Source organism: Macrotis lagotis, chromosome 6, assembly GCF_037893015.1.
Source record: "Macrotis lagotis isolate mMagLag1 chromosome 6, bilby.v1.9.chrom.fasta, whole genome shotgun sequence".
Classification (NCBI taxonomy): Eukaryota; Metazoa; Chordata; class Mammalia; order Peramelemorphia; family Peramelidae; genus Macrotis; species Macrotis lagotis.
Genome location: NC_133663.1, coordinates 148,585,651 through 148,604,049, shown reverse-complemented (window position 1 = coordinate 148,604,049; position 18,399 = coordinate 148,585,651). Strand labels below are relative to the sequence as shown.

General features: G+C 38.0%; 1 protein-coding gene across 3 annotated transcripts; it reads right to left on the bottom strand.

Annotated features, from left to right (window-relative positions):
• Nucleotides 1-1,957: 1,957 nt before the first annotated feature.
• Nucleotides 1,958-11,651, bottom strand: SLITRK5 (SLIT and NTRK like family member 5). 3 transcript variants are annotated; one of them, XM_074191888.1, is made up of 2 exons: nt 11,236-11,651; nt 1,958-7,775 (listed from the first exon to the last, which is right to left on the bottom strand). In XM_074191888.1, the coding sequence occupies exon 2, from the start codon at nt 7,765-7,767 to the stop codon at nt 4,885-4,887; it is 2,883 nt and encodes a 960-aa protein (XP_074047989.1). In that variant the 5' UTR covers nt 7,768-7,775; nt 11,236-11,651; the 3' UTR covers nt 1,958-4,884. The 3 variants fall into 3 exon arrangements, with proteins under 3 accessions (XP_074047989.1, XP_074047988.1, XP_074047990.1); XM_074191887.1 differs by lacking the exon at nt 11,236-11,651 and adding an exon at nt 8,946-9,713; XM_074191889.1 differs by lacking the exon at nt 11,236-11,651 and adding an exon at nt 8,195-8,437.
• Between the last annotated feature and the right edge of the window lie 6,748 nt (nt 11,652-18,399).

Here is an 18,399-nt window from a genome sequence, read left to right as displayed (position 1 = left end):
AAATTAATACAAAAATAATCCTCCTTAAAATACTGACATTCCCAATGCAAAATACTTTACCTATCTGTCATGAGCTAAATATGACAAAAGCAAGAATAGCAATAAATGATTATATTACATTTTATACCCAAAATGACAATGTATCATATCAACTTCTCTTTTCCCTTTTCCTAATCTCACATTACTAAAGGGTAAGTCATGAATTAATGCTATCATGTAGTTACTTTAATTTTTCAAGAGAAAAAATAACTTTGAAATTAGAGGTGTACTGAATTTTTCTAACACATATATGTACACATATACATATATATGTAAGTAAAGCCAAAAATACTGATTACAATTCAAGAAATAATGAAAAATTCATTAATTTACAATGTTATATCAAGATAAAATAGTAAAAAGATGTCAACATTCATAGACAACTTTTAATGATCTGGGTTCCTGGTTTGGCGGGGGGACAATGATGGATATTTTATCAATAACAATATATTTGGGTCATATATGTGTGTATGTGTGTGTTAATTAGGAGAAAAATAAAGTAATTTAATAATTATATCCTTAATACATTATATTTTCCCTTCAAAAATATGTTAACTAGAAATATTTCATTTTTGGTGTTTTGTACCTATTTAGGGTTCATATATAATTCTACATTTAAAAATCATTTTACTTTAAAATGCTTGCATATAGCATTTCTCCAAGTTGGTCAAATGTGTTAATTCAGGGTAATATGAAAAATGTAAATTTAAAATATTAAATGAACAATATAAATTGTTCACATAATTTTTCATTTGCACAGTTCTTTGGGACCATCCATTGAGCTTTATCAAAGAAATAACCAGCATTTGGCATGTCATAGAAATAGCAGCCATCTCGCCTTTCATCTTCCATTCACCCCCAAGAAAGGAAATCTCAGCATTACATAATACAAAAATGTGGTCTACATAATAGAAAGAAGAAGAGAAAAAAGATGCTGAATTGCAGGTGCAATAAAATGTACAGTTAAAAGTAATCAGACTCATTTTCACCCATACATCATCATAATTAATATTTTGTTTTTCTTTTCTTTTTTGGAGGATAAAGAGTGGAGGGCCAAATGTTAGAAAAAGTTGCAAGAATTGAGTTATCTATTTAATTGCCTCAATTTTTCAAGTGGCATATATCTGGTTATGAATGAAAAGACCTGATTCTAATATCAGGGCTTAAACCTGAAGAGAATAAATGTAAATGTATTTTTAGACATGGACAAATGGGAACTATTTTTAAATGAACCCTGTTTAATTCATAACCTTAGTCAATAGTTTATTAGCTCCAAAGGGCTTCTGTAAATTAGCATGTAACCCACTTAAAGTTGAAGCTGAACATTATTTCTTTCTCTTGGTTAATTTATGTATCTGCATTATAATAATTCTAAGATAAAATAGAGAATAGGCTCTTTATTGAATCATACATCTGAGTCTCTGTTTCATAGGGAAACATATGAAATTAAAGCAGTAGAAAGTAAAATTTTCTCTTGCACCCACATTTTAATTGATACCCAACACAACAACATACTACTATATTTTAAACTTCTGGGTATATAAATCCCAAGTCTTCTTGATTCATTCTTGAACTACTGGCATCAATAAATATTAATATGGAGCATCAAAATCAAATCTTTCCAGGGACTACCCTTGATAAATGCTTTTGACTGACCCACATCTAATATATATGATATTGTATATAGTCTGTAGTTAGCTTATTACAAAATGAAAATAAATTAATCAAACATTATTATACCACATATTCCATATTCTATTGATAGTCACTTCCTAGTTCCTTATTGCTACTATTTTATAGAACTTTATAGTTCTGAACTGCCCTTGCTTTCTTTTCTTCTTGTCATTGAAATACACACACATATATATATATATATATATATATATATATATATATATATATATATATATATGGAGAGAGAGAGGAGAGAGAGGGGGAGTATATGTTGTAAAAATTGGGGCATCATCAATATACATGATAATTTATAATTTCATGAGAATACATTTTGGAGACCTTGGGAAATATAAAGTAGGTATTGGCAGGGGCAGAAATTATTACTTCAAATAGGAAATCAAGAGAGAAATACTAAATAGTTAGATTTGCCAAAATAGACTCTAATCAATACAGTCTAAAAACATTCGAAGATTAAGTTTACATAACATTTTTGGAATTTATTTTATTTTTGTCCACTATTATCATATCTTTCTTGTCATACCTATCTCTCTGTATGTGCATGTGTATATACACATATATTTCTATATACATATATACACATATAACTATACAAATGTATGCTTTTAAATTTGGTTTTGCAGATAATCTTTTCTAGAGTCATTCACCTTTTCACAGAACTTTACAGTATTTCAGGATAATGAAAGAGTAAGGGATTTTGATTTGTACCTTTTATTTAAAAGGAAAAGAAAAACTACACACATTTCCAATATAATATCAAATAATATTGTTCATTGCTTTTTTTTCCTAATAATGAATCAATACTGAATACACAGATGAGAAGGAAGAATTTTTTTATGATTTCAGCATGAATCCTACCCCTCCCCCTTGCCAAAAAGTGTATACAAAGGAAAAGCTTTAAAAATAAAAGAAAGAAATAGGAGAGGTAGTATGAGGTTTTTGTTTTTGAATTGGGGAAGCAGGAAGTTGCTCATTTGTTCTGTTTTTTACTTTTCCTTAGGGAGGATGTGACCAACCATTTATCCTAAATTCAATCAGTTGCTGTCAATTTACTCACTGGTGGATGCTGCCTCTTTGTGGCAGGATGCCATGTGTAAAGTGCTTCTTGCACATTCAGGTTCATGGACTACCCTTGATCTTCTGACACATTCCATTTAAGGTTATTGGTTATTGAGAGAGCCACCAAAGACTGAATGAGATCTACAGACCTTTACAATCCAAATTACTTCAAACAAGCAGGTTAGGCCCTGTAAGACAAAGACCAATGTACTGGCCAAACCTTTTACCAAGATGAATAGATACCATATATGTAATAATTTGTATTTTGAACATTTGAGAGTAAAGTTCAAACTCAGTCACAAAACTCATTATAAACTTTGAATATAAATTTACGTAATTTGAAATATGTCACAATGGCAAACTGATGACTGCATAAGAAATAAACCAGTCATGATAGCCTATAAAATATTTCACTAAAATTTACGTAAAGCAACATTACTTACCCTGTTCCATGTATTATGGAAACAATGGAAACAAAATATAAACTTGAAATTTCACTAATAAGCATAATGGTGACACATTTAGAAATTTCTAGCTCCCTCAAGAACAAATCTGATCATTATAATGTATTATCTCTCCATAAGTATTTGAAGAATTGTTTAAATTAGGCCTAGTGGGTTAGATCCTGTCCCCTCCATCTTGATTATTTTTGTGAAATCATTGCTCTATGGGTCAGATAGTTTGAACTTTAGGTAATTATTATTTCATATCTTCACATTTGAAATAGTTATCAAGTATGTATTCATAAACTATTAAAAATTTCATGTGATGAGATACATTATGAGACACCAGTAGCCCCATCTTACAGTGATCCCATTTTTATAGTAATCAGTTATCATTGCCTGCTGCCCAAAGGGGTAAAGATATTATAGAAATTTGCACAGTCCATCATTTGGTCTTTCATGGTACCATTCCACAAATGGATCTGTACAAGTGCAATTGTGTTTGCCTAAACAATCAGAAATTGGCTACAATAGTAGTCAAATTATTTTATTTTGGTTGGTTAAATGAAAAGAGAGGCCTTTTTTCTCCCTCACTTGAAACCTACAATTTCCATATATCCCTCATGATTTAGTTCAAATTTCCATAATAGGAAATGCTTTAATTTGTTGGAAAAAGTAAGTTATTATTATTTTTTATGTAAATCCAACTGTGTGCATTGGATTATATGATCTTCTAAGATTTAGCCATCTTTAATGGAAATTTTAGGATTAGTATGCCCTCCTGATACCACTTAAGCATTGGAAATAAAGCTCCAAAGAAATCACAGGCTAAAATAGTGAAGGAAAGAGAAATGGGAATGTGCATATAAAAATAGGTGCTACAATAAAATATTTTTATATTTCATCAATAAGTTATTTTGACTAACCAGTTATGGATCATATAGCTCTGCACTCTTTAATGGTTTTCTCCACATCTATGCTGATCCTTTTCAAGATCATAATACTTTCCTTTTTTTAAATTCAAATGTCCAGAAAGCATACAAACACATCCTTTAAAAAGAAAAGGAAAGGAAAGGAAAGAAAAGAAAAGGAAAGGAAAGGAAAAGAAAAGAAAAGAAAAGAAAAGAAAAGAAAAGAAAAGAAAAGAAAAGAAAAGAAAAGAAAAGAAAAGAAAAGAAAAGAAAAGAAAAGAAAAGAAAAGAAAGAAATCTTGTATTAAAGTCGGGGTGTGCTAATCTCCATAAAAGCCATTTATACCCACCCATGGCTTAAAGGGGGAGGGGAATGAGGGATCAGATGAGGAAAGGGGGAATCTGTGCCCTTCAATCTTTGAAAAACAGAAGTATTCCCCAATCAAAAAACTTCATTGACCTTTAAAAGTCACCTGCAAAAATGGCTCTCCATACAGCTCCTTTCCCCCCACTGACACAGAAGAACAAGAGTTGTGCCCAGCTTACACAAACGTTTCCTACTTGTAAAAATAAAATGAAATTGCACACCCTTTCAGTATCATTCGCCGAAGCTGAAAATCCTGTGCCAAGGCACTTCACCCTAAACGTTGAAACAACACAATTAATCAAACTGGTTCATGTGTCTGCTTGTTCGTGTGTTTGTTTTAAATACAAATGCTCTATGGGGAGTTTGTTTGCCTTTAGAACTGGCTAAATGTGGTCTGTTTTTCCAGCACTTCGAGGTAGTCCGGCTCAACGTTTAGTTTTGCTTTTAATTCCAGATACTCATTCCTGTTGGGTTCTACATAGACAGTACTGGGGGGACTATAGAGCACCGTTTCCCGGAGCCTGCTGTCCCCTGCCCCTGGGTGCAAGTACTGATGGGGGCGCCTAAGGTCATAGTTGGGGGAGAAAGTATAAGCAGCAGGGCTGCAAGGGAATTTAGGATATTCCGGGAGGCTACTGCCAGCCGTGGTGGCCGAGCAGTGTTTATCTGGTTCTAAAATGCCTCTGTAAAAGCGATCAGCGTCTTGCATTGGTGACAGCAACTCCTCCCTGGGCTCAATAGTGCTGACACTATAGGCGGGGCTCCGCAGGTGGTGGCTTTCCCGCCTCTCTTCTTCTCCCTGCTGTAGCTGCAGCTGCTGCTGCTGCTGCTGCTGTGGCTGCTGCTGCTGAGGCTGCTGTGGCTGCTGCTGCTGCTGAGGTTGCAGATGGTGATTACTGCTATAGGTGACCTTGAGCTCGTGCAGATCTTTGTAATCCTCCACCGAATTGCCCTCCCGGGATCGGTAGATGGGGTTTTTACACATGTGACCCAGTGGGTGGGGGATATATTCATACACGTGGCCCGCGGGGGTTTTTACTTTAGGGAGGGTTGGGCCCCTGTGGTGAGTATGGGAATGGTGGTGGCTGCTGCCCCCGCTACTACTGTATACACTGTACTGCATGTTGAAGGAGCTCACGTCGGAGTTGTTGGTACTAGTGTGGTCGCTCTGGTTCTTCTTTCTCCTTTTCATCACCAGAACAAAGAGCCCAGCAGCTACAAAAACTGACATGATGAAGACAAGCAGTAAGCTAAGGATCAGTACAGACAAGGGGACTGAAGAGGCGCTGTTGCCAGCCCCAGCCCCCGCAGTGGCGCCCGTGCTGTTGAATCTGACTGTGGAGGGCAAGGAGGTGGTTCGTGGTGGGATCTGTATGGAGGAGGGAGTAGGTGTAGAAACCACCACATCAGAATAGTCTGGGCACAAAAGCTCTGACTTAATAGATCTCATATCGGTCTCCTCGAACTTTTTGGGAGCCTTGCAAATGACCTCATCCACAAGTACCCCCACTTTGAGCTGCTCTACCCACAACTTCATGCCCACCACGTCACAAGTGCAATCCCAAGGGTTGTCATTCAAGTCTATCTGAATTAGAGATTTAAGTTGATCCAATACTCCACTCACAGGCAGGGAAGAAAAGTAATTGCTTCTTAGGTTTAGCCTAAGCAGAGTGAGGCCAGAAAAAATGCCTCCGGGTAGGGCCTGCAAGAGGTTGTTGTTTAAAAACAAAAGCTGTAGGTTAGGGACCGTGTCAAAGGTCCCAGGCTGGATCTCTCGGATAATATTGTACTGGAGGAAGAGATACTGCAAGCTCTGCAGACCATAGAACAGCTCTGGGCTCAGACGTTCAATCTGGTTACCATTAAGATAGAGTCGTCGCAGATTAGTTAAATCCCCAAAAGCGTGGTCCTGGATCACTGAGATGCGATTGTTTCCAAGGTGCAGTAGGTCCAGCCCTGTCGCCTCCAGGAAATCCGTTCGACGCACGACTGTGATGTAGTTCTCTGTCAAGTACATCTTCTTGGGGTTGTAGGGCTTGGGTTGAAGCTCAGAAATGCTTTCTATCTTTCTCTCCTGGCAGTTGACATTGAGACCCAAGTCAGAAATCTGCAGATTACAAGAACATGCAGTAGGACACTCCAAAGGCACCGGCGATTTAGTCTGGTAGGCGATGCTGGGGCCATAGTTGCTGTAGGCCAAGTCCTTAGAGGGCTGGCGCGAGGTGGGGCGCACCCTGGTTTTGTTGGGTTGGCGGGTCCCTTTAGGAGGCTTCAGAGGAGGTTTGTAAACAGCAGAGGAAGAAGTGGCAACGGAGTTGACCGAGGCAGGAGTGGTATGTAAATACCCTGTAGTGCTCAAGGGTGTCTGGGGCCTCATTTCGTAGTCCGAGATGAGTTTCCTTGGGCAAAGCTCCTGCTTGGACACTTCATCCAAGTCCCGCCCATGTAACCGGAAAGGCGTCTCACAAACCACATCCCCTACCAAGGCAGAGTAGGAAATGCTGTCCAACCAATCCTTGAGTGAGATCAACTCACAAGAACAATTCCAGGGGTTTTCTTCTAGCTGTAATTCCACAACTTTATCCATGTGTTGCAGAAGCCCTATGTAGGGTAGAAGTTTCAGTCGGTTGCCCCTTAGGTCCAGATGCGTTAAGGGCACAAAACGGAAAAGGTTATTGGGTAAACTCGACAAGAGGTTGTCATTGAGGATCAGCACCTGCAGCAAGTGCAGTTTACCAAAGGCATTGGGTTCAATGGCGCTGATGTAATTGTAATCGACTTGTAGATACTCCAGACTCTCTAGTCCAAGAAAAGTGTCATCCCTTAATAGTTCTAGTTTATTATTATTCAGGTGCAATCGCCTTAAACCTCGAAGCCCATGAAATGCCCCTGTCTCAATGTCCTGGATGACATTGCTCCCTAGATGTAAAATTGAAGCCCCGGTGTAATTGACAAACTCATTGGGGTAGAGGCGGTTCAAAAGGTTGCCAGACAACAAGAGGTGGTAGACTGGAAAGCGTGGAGGGCTGATTTCTGCGAGGCTGATGATCCCCCTGTTTTCACAGCTCACTGTTAAGATTCCGTCCTTCTCCTCACAAGGACATGCATTGTCACAAATTTCCCCATAATAATCGATGGTTTCTGCACACGAAAAGACGAGAGATGTTACAGCAAATGCTATAGTCTGCAGCATCCAGATATGCATTTTTCTGTTGAGGTCCTGTTCCAAAGTTAATGTGGAGCAGCAAGGGTACATTTTACCTCCTGTAAGGAAAAATAAAAGAAAACAACAAAATATGACCAAAAATGTTTAAACAGGAGTGTTTTTCTTTTTTTAAGTGTATTTTTCCTCTACACTCTGGGGGGGGGGGATTGTATGGGGTGGAGTTTTTCTTTTTTTGGTCTTTATTTATTGTTGTTAAAGACTAGGAAGATATAGAAGCTCATGTAAATTCCCGGACTTCGTAAAAATGACTTTCAATGATTAAAGGGTTGATTTGTAACTCTGTATGAGTAAAAGATGTTTTTCCAAAGATATTGTCCCATTTCAGGATTTTATCCTTCCTTCTTCCCCGAATTCCCCAAGATCAACCCATAAATATACATAAAATGGCTGTCAGTTCAGTTTCACGGTTCTAATTTAAGAGAAAAAGAGCACCATTTTATGAGGTTTCCCACCTCACCTATTACCCAGTCCTTTCTTCTTTTTCAGAACCTCTTCAGTGAACAGCGCACGATTAAGATCTTTCCCCATGTCTTTTTTTTTCCTCCCCAGAGAAGTAAAAGTGCTACATGCAGTACTTTGGTTATTTTAGACAATTGCTGGAAATGTCTGTATGGGAACCCAAAGGATACTTCTCAAAAGACCAAAAAAAAAATAAGTTAATGCATCAAAATAATCTCTGAGCAGCTCTTAAATCACCTAATGCCTTATAAAAACTTCAAGTCTATAGGGGATACACACATATATGTGCGTATGTGCATGTATATATGTACATGTATATATGTTTATATATATACATGCATAGAGATTCGTTTTAATGTTTGAATTTTCCAATAAATCTATTAATCACATCACCCTTCTAATTGCACGTATCACTTAACAGTACGTCCCCAAGAGTGCTTACGGTGGATTTTGCATCTTTGATTAAAATAGCAATGTTACCAAATTTAGACTTAAAGCTTCAGAAATAGTTGCAACCCATGGAATAACTATAAAAGACTAAGAAAAGACTTTCATTGAACACCTATAGATGCTTAGAGTTAAAGGAAACATTCTAATCACTCATCTAGTATCTGCCCAAAAAGGAAAATCGCTAGGATTGTCACCAAAGCCTCAGCCCTATTTGACAGCGTATACTTTCAATGTTTATTAAAACCTAGCTTGATAGCAGGGAAGAGATCTAAATGGATCTCATGGAAATACCTCCTTACCAACATTCCGCGCATTGGAGTTGCTTATTATAAAGCACCGATAGCTGTCAGTGATCTTCATCCTTCAAGGGAGAAGACACCTGAGCAGATTAAAAGCCAAACTAGAAAGAAGAAAAAGAAGAAAACTACCCAGTGACCTACGTCGTGATTTAATACCCGAATTTCATCTAGGCAGAAACAGATCCTATTTCCTCCTCCCAACCTCTCTATCCCCCACTCCCCTACCCCCGTCTCCTTGACGCTTCCTCCTACTTTCTACTTGTGGATGTCAAAAACACGGGAGGAGGGGGAGGGAGGAAGAACATAGGGAAAGGAATGTCTATGTATTCTTGCAATGGTTGGTTTGGTGAAGGAAGAGAAACAACCCATTTTTTCATTCCCACCTCCCACCCTAAAACATTTTGTTCTTTAAAAAAGACAGGTTTTCTCTGGTCAACCTTGTCTTAGCCTTAACATTTATAACTGAAGTCTGATGTCCAGAATAGTACCCCAAACCAAATCTCATTTACTGCAAAGGGATTTCTGTGACACGGATCCAAAGCTGTATATCTAGCACTTTGTACACGTTAGAAAGAACTCTTTAAATTATACCTAAATGTAAAAAGATACACACATATACATTTATGTGTATTCAGGAAGACATTTGAAGACATACATGAATATTTTACATTTCAAGTATTCACTAGCTTCGAAACACAAAAGGCAGTCAGCTTCACTGCTAAAGGCAGAACAGATATCCTCTATAAAAGCAAAACATTTACCTTGAAATTTCTTTTCTCCGCTCCATCAAATCCATTCATCCATTCAGAGGGTGTTTGCTCCCCTCCCCCTCCCCATCTCCTTGCCCTCCCCTACCCTCTCCACTCTTTCTCCTCCCTCCTCCCCCCCTTAAAAAATCATTGCAAAATATGCCCGACCAGTATTAAAGTCTCAGTCATTTGCAACTTTAATTCAGTAACGACTAATAAAGATCTAGAAGCTTTCCCAACCTCATCACAACCCCGTCCCCCCTAAAGAAATAGAAAAATAAGAACATAAAGTTGAATTTGATATTGAAGGCTGAAAAATCTTGCCAGGGAACGCACCTTGGATTTAAATACCCCTGTGCGCTTATATTTCTCTGATCTGAGAGATTCACATTGTTCTTTTTATTGGGGGGTGGAGGTGGAGGGAGGTACTGTATTTGGTTTTCCCCCAAAGAGTTCAGACCCTGGATTACCGCACTGCATATCTTGCTCTAAGGAGCTTTCAGTCCCGCCGACAGCAGCAGCGGAAACCCTGGTCGGACACTGCTGCCGTACTGAACAGCAGTAGCAGCAGCAGCAGCCGGGGCAGTAGCACCCAGAGTTAGAGCGAGAGAGAGAGAGAGAGAGAGAGAGAGAGAGAGAGAGAGAGAGAGAGAGAGATTCCTCCCTTACTCCCACCCCTCCCCCACCCCCGCCCCAAAGAAAAGAAAGGAGGGAGGAAAGGGGGATGGGAAAGGAGGGGGTGATACCACCCTCCCCAAAAAAGCCGCCTTTTTAAAAAAGTAAACCTTATACTTACTCATTCTTGTATCTCCAGGGCTCAATCATCGTAGCCACCCTGAAAAATGTCTATTTGGGGTGTGTGCTGCGTGTGTGCAGCTTGAGGCAAAGACCAGAGGAGGCAAGCAATGCAGTTGAGGAGGTTGGATAAGAAATGCACACAAACACCACCACATACAAGGAGCTTCCACGGCAGCCGCCGCCACCACCACAGTCACCGCCACCGCCAGCGCCACCGCCACTGCCACCACCACCACCACCACCGCCGCCGCCACCGCCGCCGCCGCCGCCGCCGCCACCGCCACCTCTACTGCCACCGCCACACACACACATAGACGGAGGCGGAGGTCCAAGGGGCTCCGGGAGCTGCTCTTCTCGGCGCTCTCCCCAGTACCAGGGAGAAGAGGGGGGAGGGGTAAGGGGAGAGGGAGAGCGAGGGGCGATCGAAAGAGACTGGAGAGAACGGGGGGAGGGAGGGCGAGCCGGAGAGAAGCCGTGAGGGAGGGGCAAGGCAAGGAGAGAGCGTGGGAGGGGGGCGAAGGGAGGAGAGAGGGCTGCACAGACTGCCTTTCGCTGACAACGTGACGGTCAGCTTCACCAAGCACTTCACATACACACACATACATACATAACATACACACACACACACATACATACATACAGATAAACGGAGTCAAAAAGCCCTCTACACGAGAACCTCCTTAATAACGGACAGCTCCTGCTCTTCTCCGCCTTCCTTACAAGCATACCCTACCGGTACTCACACTTTCCATTGAAATAGGCATCAACTTTCTCCCTAACCGCAGCAGCCACACGTTCAAGCCTCCTCCTCTGGTTTCTTTGCAAAAAAAAAAGGGGGGGGGGGAATACGAACTCCGACCTCGTTTCCTTCTCTTCCTCCCCTCCCCCTCCCCGTTCCTCCTTTTTTTTTTCCTTTTTCACACCATTTCCCCCTGGTCAGTCACACTCGCCCAGGGACTGGCCAGAGGGAGAGAAAAGTAACGGTGTCCTTGCATGGTTCTCCGCTTCTTCTTGCAGCGCACACTGTACATGGTAGTGAGGGGGGAAAAGGCAAAGGATGGCTCTGGTCCTTTTCCGTAGCGGCTGCTGGGGCGGTGGCGGCAGTGGAGGCAGCAGTTCTCACTGCTGCTACGGCTTTTTCCTCCCCAGATGCCACAGCTGACGACTCCAAGCTCCAGGGTCCAGCGGTGCTGGTGGCGGCTACTGCTGCCACCGCTGCTACCCCTGCCGCCGCTGCCGCCGCCGCCACCGTTCCGGCTGCCGCCGCTGTAGCTCGCGTTGTTGCAGCCTCTTTTCCCGATCAGTATTTGAGTGACTCAGGCGTCTGTAGCTTTTTCGTTTCATCCCAAGCAGGAGTTGTGGGGGGAAAAAGCGCCTTTCAAGATTCACTCAGATTCATCTTATTTTCCTCTTTTGTTGTTCTATATCCGACGTCCTTTGGGGTCTCGAATACAAGCAAAGCGCTGTTGTGTGCCGGTCGTTGCGAAAAAGTCTGAGAAAGTACTGTTCTGTTTCCACATCTCAAAGCAGGAGGCTGCAGTGTAAGCGATTCCTGTATCTCTAAGCCTTTTCACCAAGAGCCAGCATGAGGCCCCGTCTAATACACTTGTTTATTATGGAGCGCAGTTCTAGCCAGGCTGCTGCAGACATGCTGGAGCTGGGGCAGAGCGATGGCGCTCGTTGACCAATAGATGGGAGTATAGGGCGACAGATTTTCTTAGGCTGCACTGCAAAGTGTGAAGTCAAAGCTTCTTTGGGTATCATATTTGTGAGGAGGCGATGAGCCTTGGAGAAAATGTGCACAACACAAGCGTGGGTCTGTACAGACTACCTAAAGGAGGGAGGAGTGGAAATAATGCCGACAATGTAAGAGTTGTTAATATTCAGGAAAAGGCAATACAGTGCTGTGTTAATTGCCTTTCTTCCATCTAGAATTGTTGCTCACGTCCTGAACTGTGTAAAAGAAAAAGAAAGAAAGAAAGAAAGAAAGAAAGAAAGAAAGAAAGAAAGAAAGAAAGAAAGAAAGAAAGAAGGGGGAAGAAGAGTACATAGAGTTCTTTGTAGCTAACAAAAGTAACAAGGAAAAAATGAATTGTAGGGTTTTTTCTGAGCAACTTAAAAGAATTTTGCCATCTGGATTGATTTTCAGAGATAAGCATGTGTATGCATACTTACAAGGAGTTGTAAAAACTAAATATAAAACGAAAAACCCATAAATGAATGTATGGAGAGGGAAATACCTTGAAGAGTTACCTGCTAAAATACCTTTACTCTCTGCTCCACGGTAAGTAGTTTTAAATAAATGAAAAGAAAACAGACTCTTCCCACCCCTTCTCATACCTATCTTGATGAAGGGCAATTAAACTAGTATTGTATATCTTGGGCATAACAGTTTAGTGTCTGCTGTGATTGTGTCTACCAAGTATAGATTATAAATTGCTTATGATAAATGGTAACTCTGATTTAGAAAATACTGGTTGCATATTTTCCTGCATGGTTGCTAGTTGAATGGTTTAGTCAGAGGGAAAAATATCTCTTCATACTTTTCTATTATGATACACTGATCTTACCTAATGCCAGCATTGGCTCAAGTCTGATGCAATATTAACTATGGAAAATCAAGTAATATTAATCACATGCTGTCATATATCTGAACACACTATGTAGGGCACATTTATCTCTTTATGCTGAGATGTCACATTGCAGATTAGAATTTTTTCTATGAAGGCTTTTGTTTCATCCATGAGCATTTCACCTGGGCTGTTCAGCAAAGGAGATAAAACCCCTGGATTAAAAAAGACAAGGGGGACAAAAGATAAAAACAAATTGGTGATCATCAGGTATGACAGTTAAGAGAAGTATGCCATAGAAATACAAGTTCTAGCTAAACTAACAATGAACTTTCCCTTTTCCCTGTAAACCTTTGGCCCAAGGACACATGATAGTGATTACCCCAAACATTTATGCAAGCTTTATGGTGTTAAAGAGCTTTGTACTTTTTTGATTGTTCAACAATCTCAAAATGATCAAGTATTTATATATAAAATAAAGATGATTGGGCCATTTTATTAATTTTCATGATAAATAATATATATATTTAGAAATATCAAAATATGATTATTGGTATTGTGTATAAACTAAAATGATATCTATTAGGAATGATCAAGTCTTTTAATCTGATCAAGTAGCTTTATTCAGTTATACAAGAAGTTTTCAAGATACATAAAATATAAATGATGGCACTTAGGTACAAATTATGTTAATTCAGCATAATCGCATTTGTGATGAAATATTTGCCTCCATTTGAAAATGGATAGTCTTTAAAAATATGAAGCCATTTTATTTGATTCAATTAAAATATTATTTTCTCATCATCATATGACTTGCCCACAAGGTAATGGTTATCATTGTTGTTGTTGAAGGACCAGTAATTCATAAGCCTGTTTACTGCCTAAGGAAATTGTAATCTGGGTGAATGGAGGAAATAACCACTCCAATAATATCATAGTTTAGAATGGAAATGTATGTAACTAAAATGGAATTTAAATATGCTTTCAAAATATTTAGTGAGAGATATTAGCTAAATCAAATTTCTGGTTGTCTTTTTTATGTTTTAAGTACATATATGCTGATAGCTTTCTTGTCTGTAGCCTACTTCTAAAGTGTTAAATAAGATATCATCCTTACATATCACCACCAGGTGTCTCCACATGCCCCTTTGCAGGAAACTGCTATAAAAAGAAAGGACTAAGCACTAAAGGGGGCTATAACAAGAGGAGGAGGAGGGGAGATAACATCAAAGGAATAAGGAAAAACTTCATTAATAATCTGTAAAGTCCTATTTGACTTTGACCCTTGAATGTGGCAGAAGGAGGAGAAAAAGCAAGTAAATTACATAATATTTATCAATGCAGCCTGAGCCTAGCATTTTTCAATGAGTTCAAATAATCATTCTTTAAATCTTCAAGTATAATTTGCAGCACAGATACATTTTAAACACATTAAACGTATATAAACACATAAGTATTTAAAAGTTCACATTTTAGAATCAGAATATAAGATTATCACACTTCTTTCCCCAAGAATATTATAACTAATGTCAAATAAACAGGATTTTTATGTTAGGGTATAATGAATATTTGTTATTGGGAGGTGGAATTTTCTGTGCAAATGATTATAATTGAAAATTTTTCATTAATTTTGTGTTTAGCTATCTCTCTAGTCTTAGTATAAATAAATCACATGGATGCAAAAGCTTTTGGCAAGAATTAGAGCAACATGTGGCCTTCCTTTGACCCTTGAATATCCCAATGCAAAGTTAAGCAGCAACTAACATATGAATCATCTCCAACTTATAATACATTTTAAGACAATAACAATACAATATATTGTGTTTTCATTTTGATATGTGGATATATTGCCATGGCATCCCTAAGCACTTAGACTATTGAGAGGAATCCTTATATGAAATGCATTACTTAAATGATGCTCTTTTGAATTGCTAATTATATAATTTTTATCTTACACATAATCTGTCTTTTTGCTTTTATGATAATGAATATTTGAAAACACAGATTTTTTACAAGCTTGGTAGTCTAACATTTAATTGATAAGAGGATGGGCATGGTTAAAAATTAGGCTGGTATTTGGTCAGTATGGATGACAGCATATTAATCTTTGATGAAAAATAGCAACTAATGCTTCATCATAACATGCATATATTCCTGAATTCTTAGCTTTATGAGTTTAATTAGTGAATCAGAATCAGATTCAAGCTGTTCTAATTTTAATAGATGAACTATGAGAATGGTAATTCCTAGGGTTTTGTACCATTTGATATTTAGTAATTATAATTTATTTCATAGGAAAACCAAATGATTCCATTAAATAATAACAAAAAAAATTCCATGAAGTGGAAAATTGCTTTCTTGTTTTCTACCAGTAGAAAACAAAAATCTCTTCAATACAGTAAAAATATTAGTCATTTTCTATGATTGTGCCTCTCTATGGCACATAAAATGACCAATGACATATGAGGACATTTGGTTGCTTCTGCAGGACTAGTCTACTCTTTCTGCAATTGTCACAGCCCTCACTGATCATTTTGAGAGGGTTTTTTCTTATTAGTATAGATATAATCGGGAGATTTTTTTATTATAATTGTCCCTTAATTCTTATAGTTTATAAAAGTAAAATAACAAGAGGGAGGAAAGTGACTATCATTACTTCCTCTATCTTCTAAAATATTTGCTCATTATGAATTTATTGTTTCAAAGAATAGCAAGTAGGTGGATTTCAAGAATTCTTCATGTGTACTTATTTCACTGACAGATTAAAACCACTCTATTCTTTATTGAACAATCTTTTTGAATTGTTATGGCTGAAAATCTTCATCTCTGGTTTCCAATTTTCTTGTAATGAGCTTCTCCGAAGATAGTATATAGAAAATGGACCATCACTAGGACTATAGCTTGAATTTAACAGTTTCCATTTGATTGCAAAATTCAAGGACTCTGAGATTAAAAAAAAATTCCTCACCCTGTGACCAAATTACTAATTCTCCATAGTTATCTAGGCTGACATTCATAGTTATCTCCATAGTTATCTAGGCTGACATTCATACAACAAACCTGTAACCCCTGCCACCAGTCCATTCATACAGTTACAAAGACTGATTTTTAGAAAATTCAGGTTTGAAGATATCACTCCATTATTCAAGAAAATTCCTTATTCAAGAATTCAAAATTCAAGAAAACTCCTTATTAGTCAATTTGCCAATTAAACACTTCAAAATCTGTCTAGCCCACTTCTTCAGGATTACTGTGCATTTACTCCACCCAAACTGGACTACCTTTTCCTTCTTCCAACCAAGCAATTCCCTGCCTTCATGTATTTGCACAGGCTCTCTCTCCCCTCCCCCACCAAGGCCCTTGAAACTCACTGACTTCTCACTTAAATCTCTTAGAATTTCTGGCTTCCCTGAAACTAGAACTCAAGTGGTAAGACCTTTCCTAAATGTACCAGGAATTATTTTTGTCTACCAACATATTACTTTGTATTTACTTACTAATCTATTTTCACTTTGCTACCTATGTGTATGCTAATTTCCTCTGATGTCATGGAAGCTGTTTGAAGGTAGAAATTGTCTTCTTTTTATTTCTATATTTTTAGTGCCTAGTTCTGCTTCTGGAACTTGATATACACTTAAGAAATCTTTTTTTTTTTGCATGAATGAATGAATCTTTCTAAGTTTGTAAATCAAATCTTTCTATATACCTCAGAGATACTATTCTACATACTATAGATGAATCATCAGGAGAAGTCTTTAGTTGAGTTCAGCTGGTTACAGAGAAATAGTCAAAAAACAATTATGAAGGACTTAGTATAAGACATTTACTGTACAAATTGGAATTCAAATACAAAGTAATTGTAATATGAACACAAAAAGGAAAGATAGTCCTGGTCCTTGAGAAGTTTACATAATAATAGAGAACTCCACAAATAAAAGAAAGCTGAAAAGAAGTTAACTGAAGGAAGGTATTTACTGCAGGGTAAATTAAGTATGGAGGAGTGTAATCTGACAGGAAATTGAGATGGTTGAATTGGGTGTTCTCCTAAAATGGAGGCTTTGAGAAGAACATTTCTTCTGTCCAACAGAGGGTGAGACCCAAATATCAGAAATGTGAGTTCTTCTGAAGTGTGAATTACAGATATGAAATGGTAATCAATCAGTAAACATTTATTAAGTTCCTATTCTATACTGGTATGGTGCTTAGGTGCTAGGAATATATAGAGAAAAAAAAGATGGTTCTTGACTTCAAGAAACTTACAATCTAATAAAGAAGACATCACATACATTAATTATGTACAAAATAATTAGTCCATGATCAACAAAGGGAAGTCACTGGAATTGGGAAAAGCTTCCTAAGAAAGTAGAATTTTTTATTTCATTTCATTTCTTTAAAGGAAGTCAAGGGCAGCAAGCAGATAAGAGAAAGGAGAACATTCCAATCTTGAGGGACAGTCAGGAAAAAATGCCCTGAACTGAGAGATAAGTGTCTGTGGAACATCCAGGAGGCCAGTGTCATTGGATTAAAGAGTATGTGATGAACAGTTTGAAGAGGTTTCTGAGTAGTGATAGAAAAATAGAGAGTAGTTCAATCTCACGGGAAATAATAATTACAAAAAAGTAGCTTCTGGTGTATATACAAACTTTAATATTTGCATGTTAATGAAATAATCTAAGTACTATAAAGAATTGATGCTTAAGAGAAGTTTATTAAATTGAATTCAGTTTAATAGAAATGATGATGATGATGATGATGATAATGCAATTCTATTAAATTGATTGGACAGGCATTGTTTTAACTAAGATTTTTCACATTTCTTCATAAAACTACTGGATTCTTCTCTTTCTTTTACATCATATTTAATCAATCTGCAAGATTAAGCGATCCTAGTATTTATTATTTCGATTTCATTTCTCCTTCTACCACCTTTATCTGTATTTTTTTAATTATCACATTCCAAAATGATTATGATGTTGAACTTTAATGTTTTCCTCCTATGTTCTGTTCCATATAACATTGCTAAATGTTCAACCAACTATTTTGGAGATATATCTTCCTGGATTGTCTATTTACATACTAAATTCAGTGTATCCAAAATAGAACTTATTATGTCCTGTATAAATCACTAATCCTCCAACCATCCTAATTTTGAGAACATTAAAAAACCTTCTTAGATTTAGCGAGGTTGCACAGTGCATAGAGCACTGGGTAGGTCTGAGTTCAAATCCACCATTAGGCTACCTGTGTGACCTTGGGAAAGTCACCTTAACCTCCATCTGTTTCAGTTTTTTACACAGTAAAATGTTAATAATACTAGTACCTTTCTTAGACAGCTAT

What these genes read in the sequence shown, in the direction of transcription:
- SLITRK5 (XM_074191887.1), bottom strand. Translation starts at nt 9,006, where the DNA reads ATGAAGATCACTGACAGCTATCGGTGCTTTATAATAAGCAACTCCAAT. An exon ending in CTCCAATGCGCGGAATGTTG is followed by an intron (nt 7,776 to 8,945) that starts GTAAGGAGGTAT and finishes TTTTCCTTACAG; the next exon opens with GAGGTAAAATGTACCCTTGC.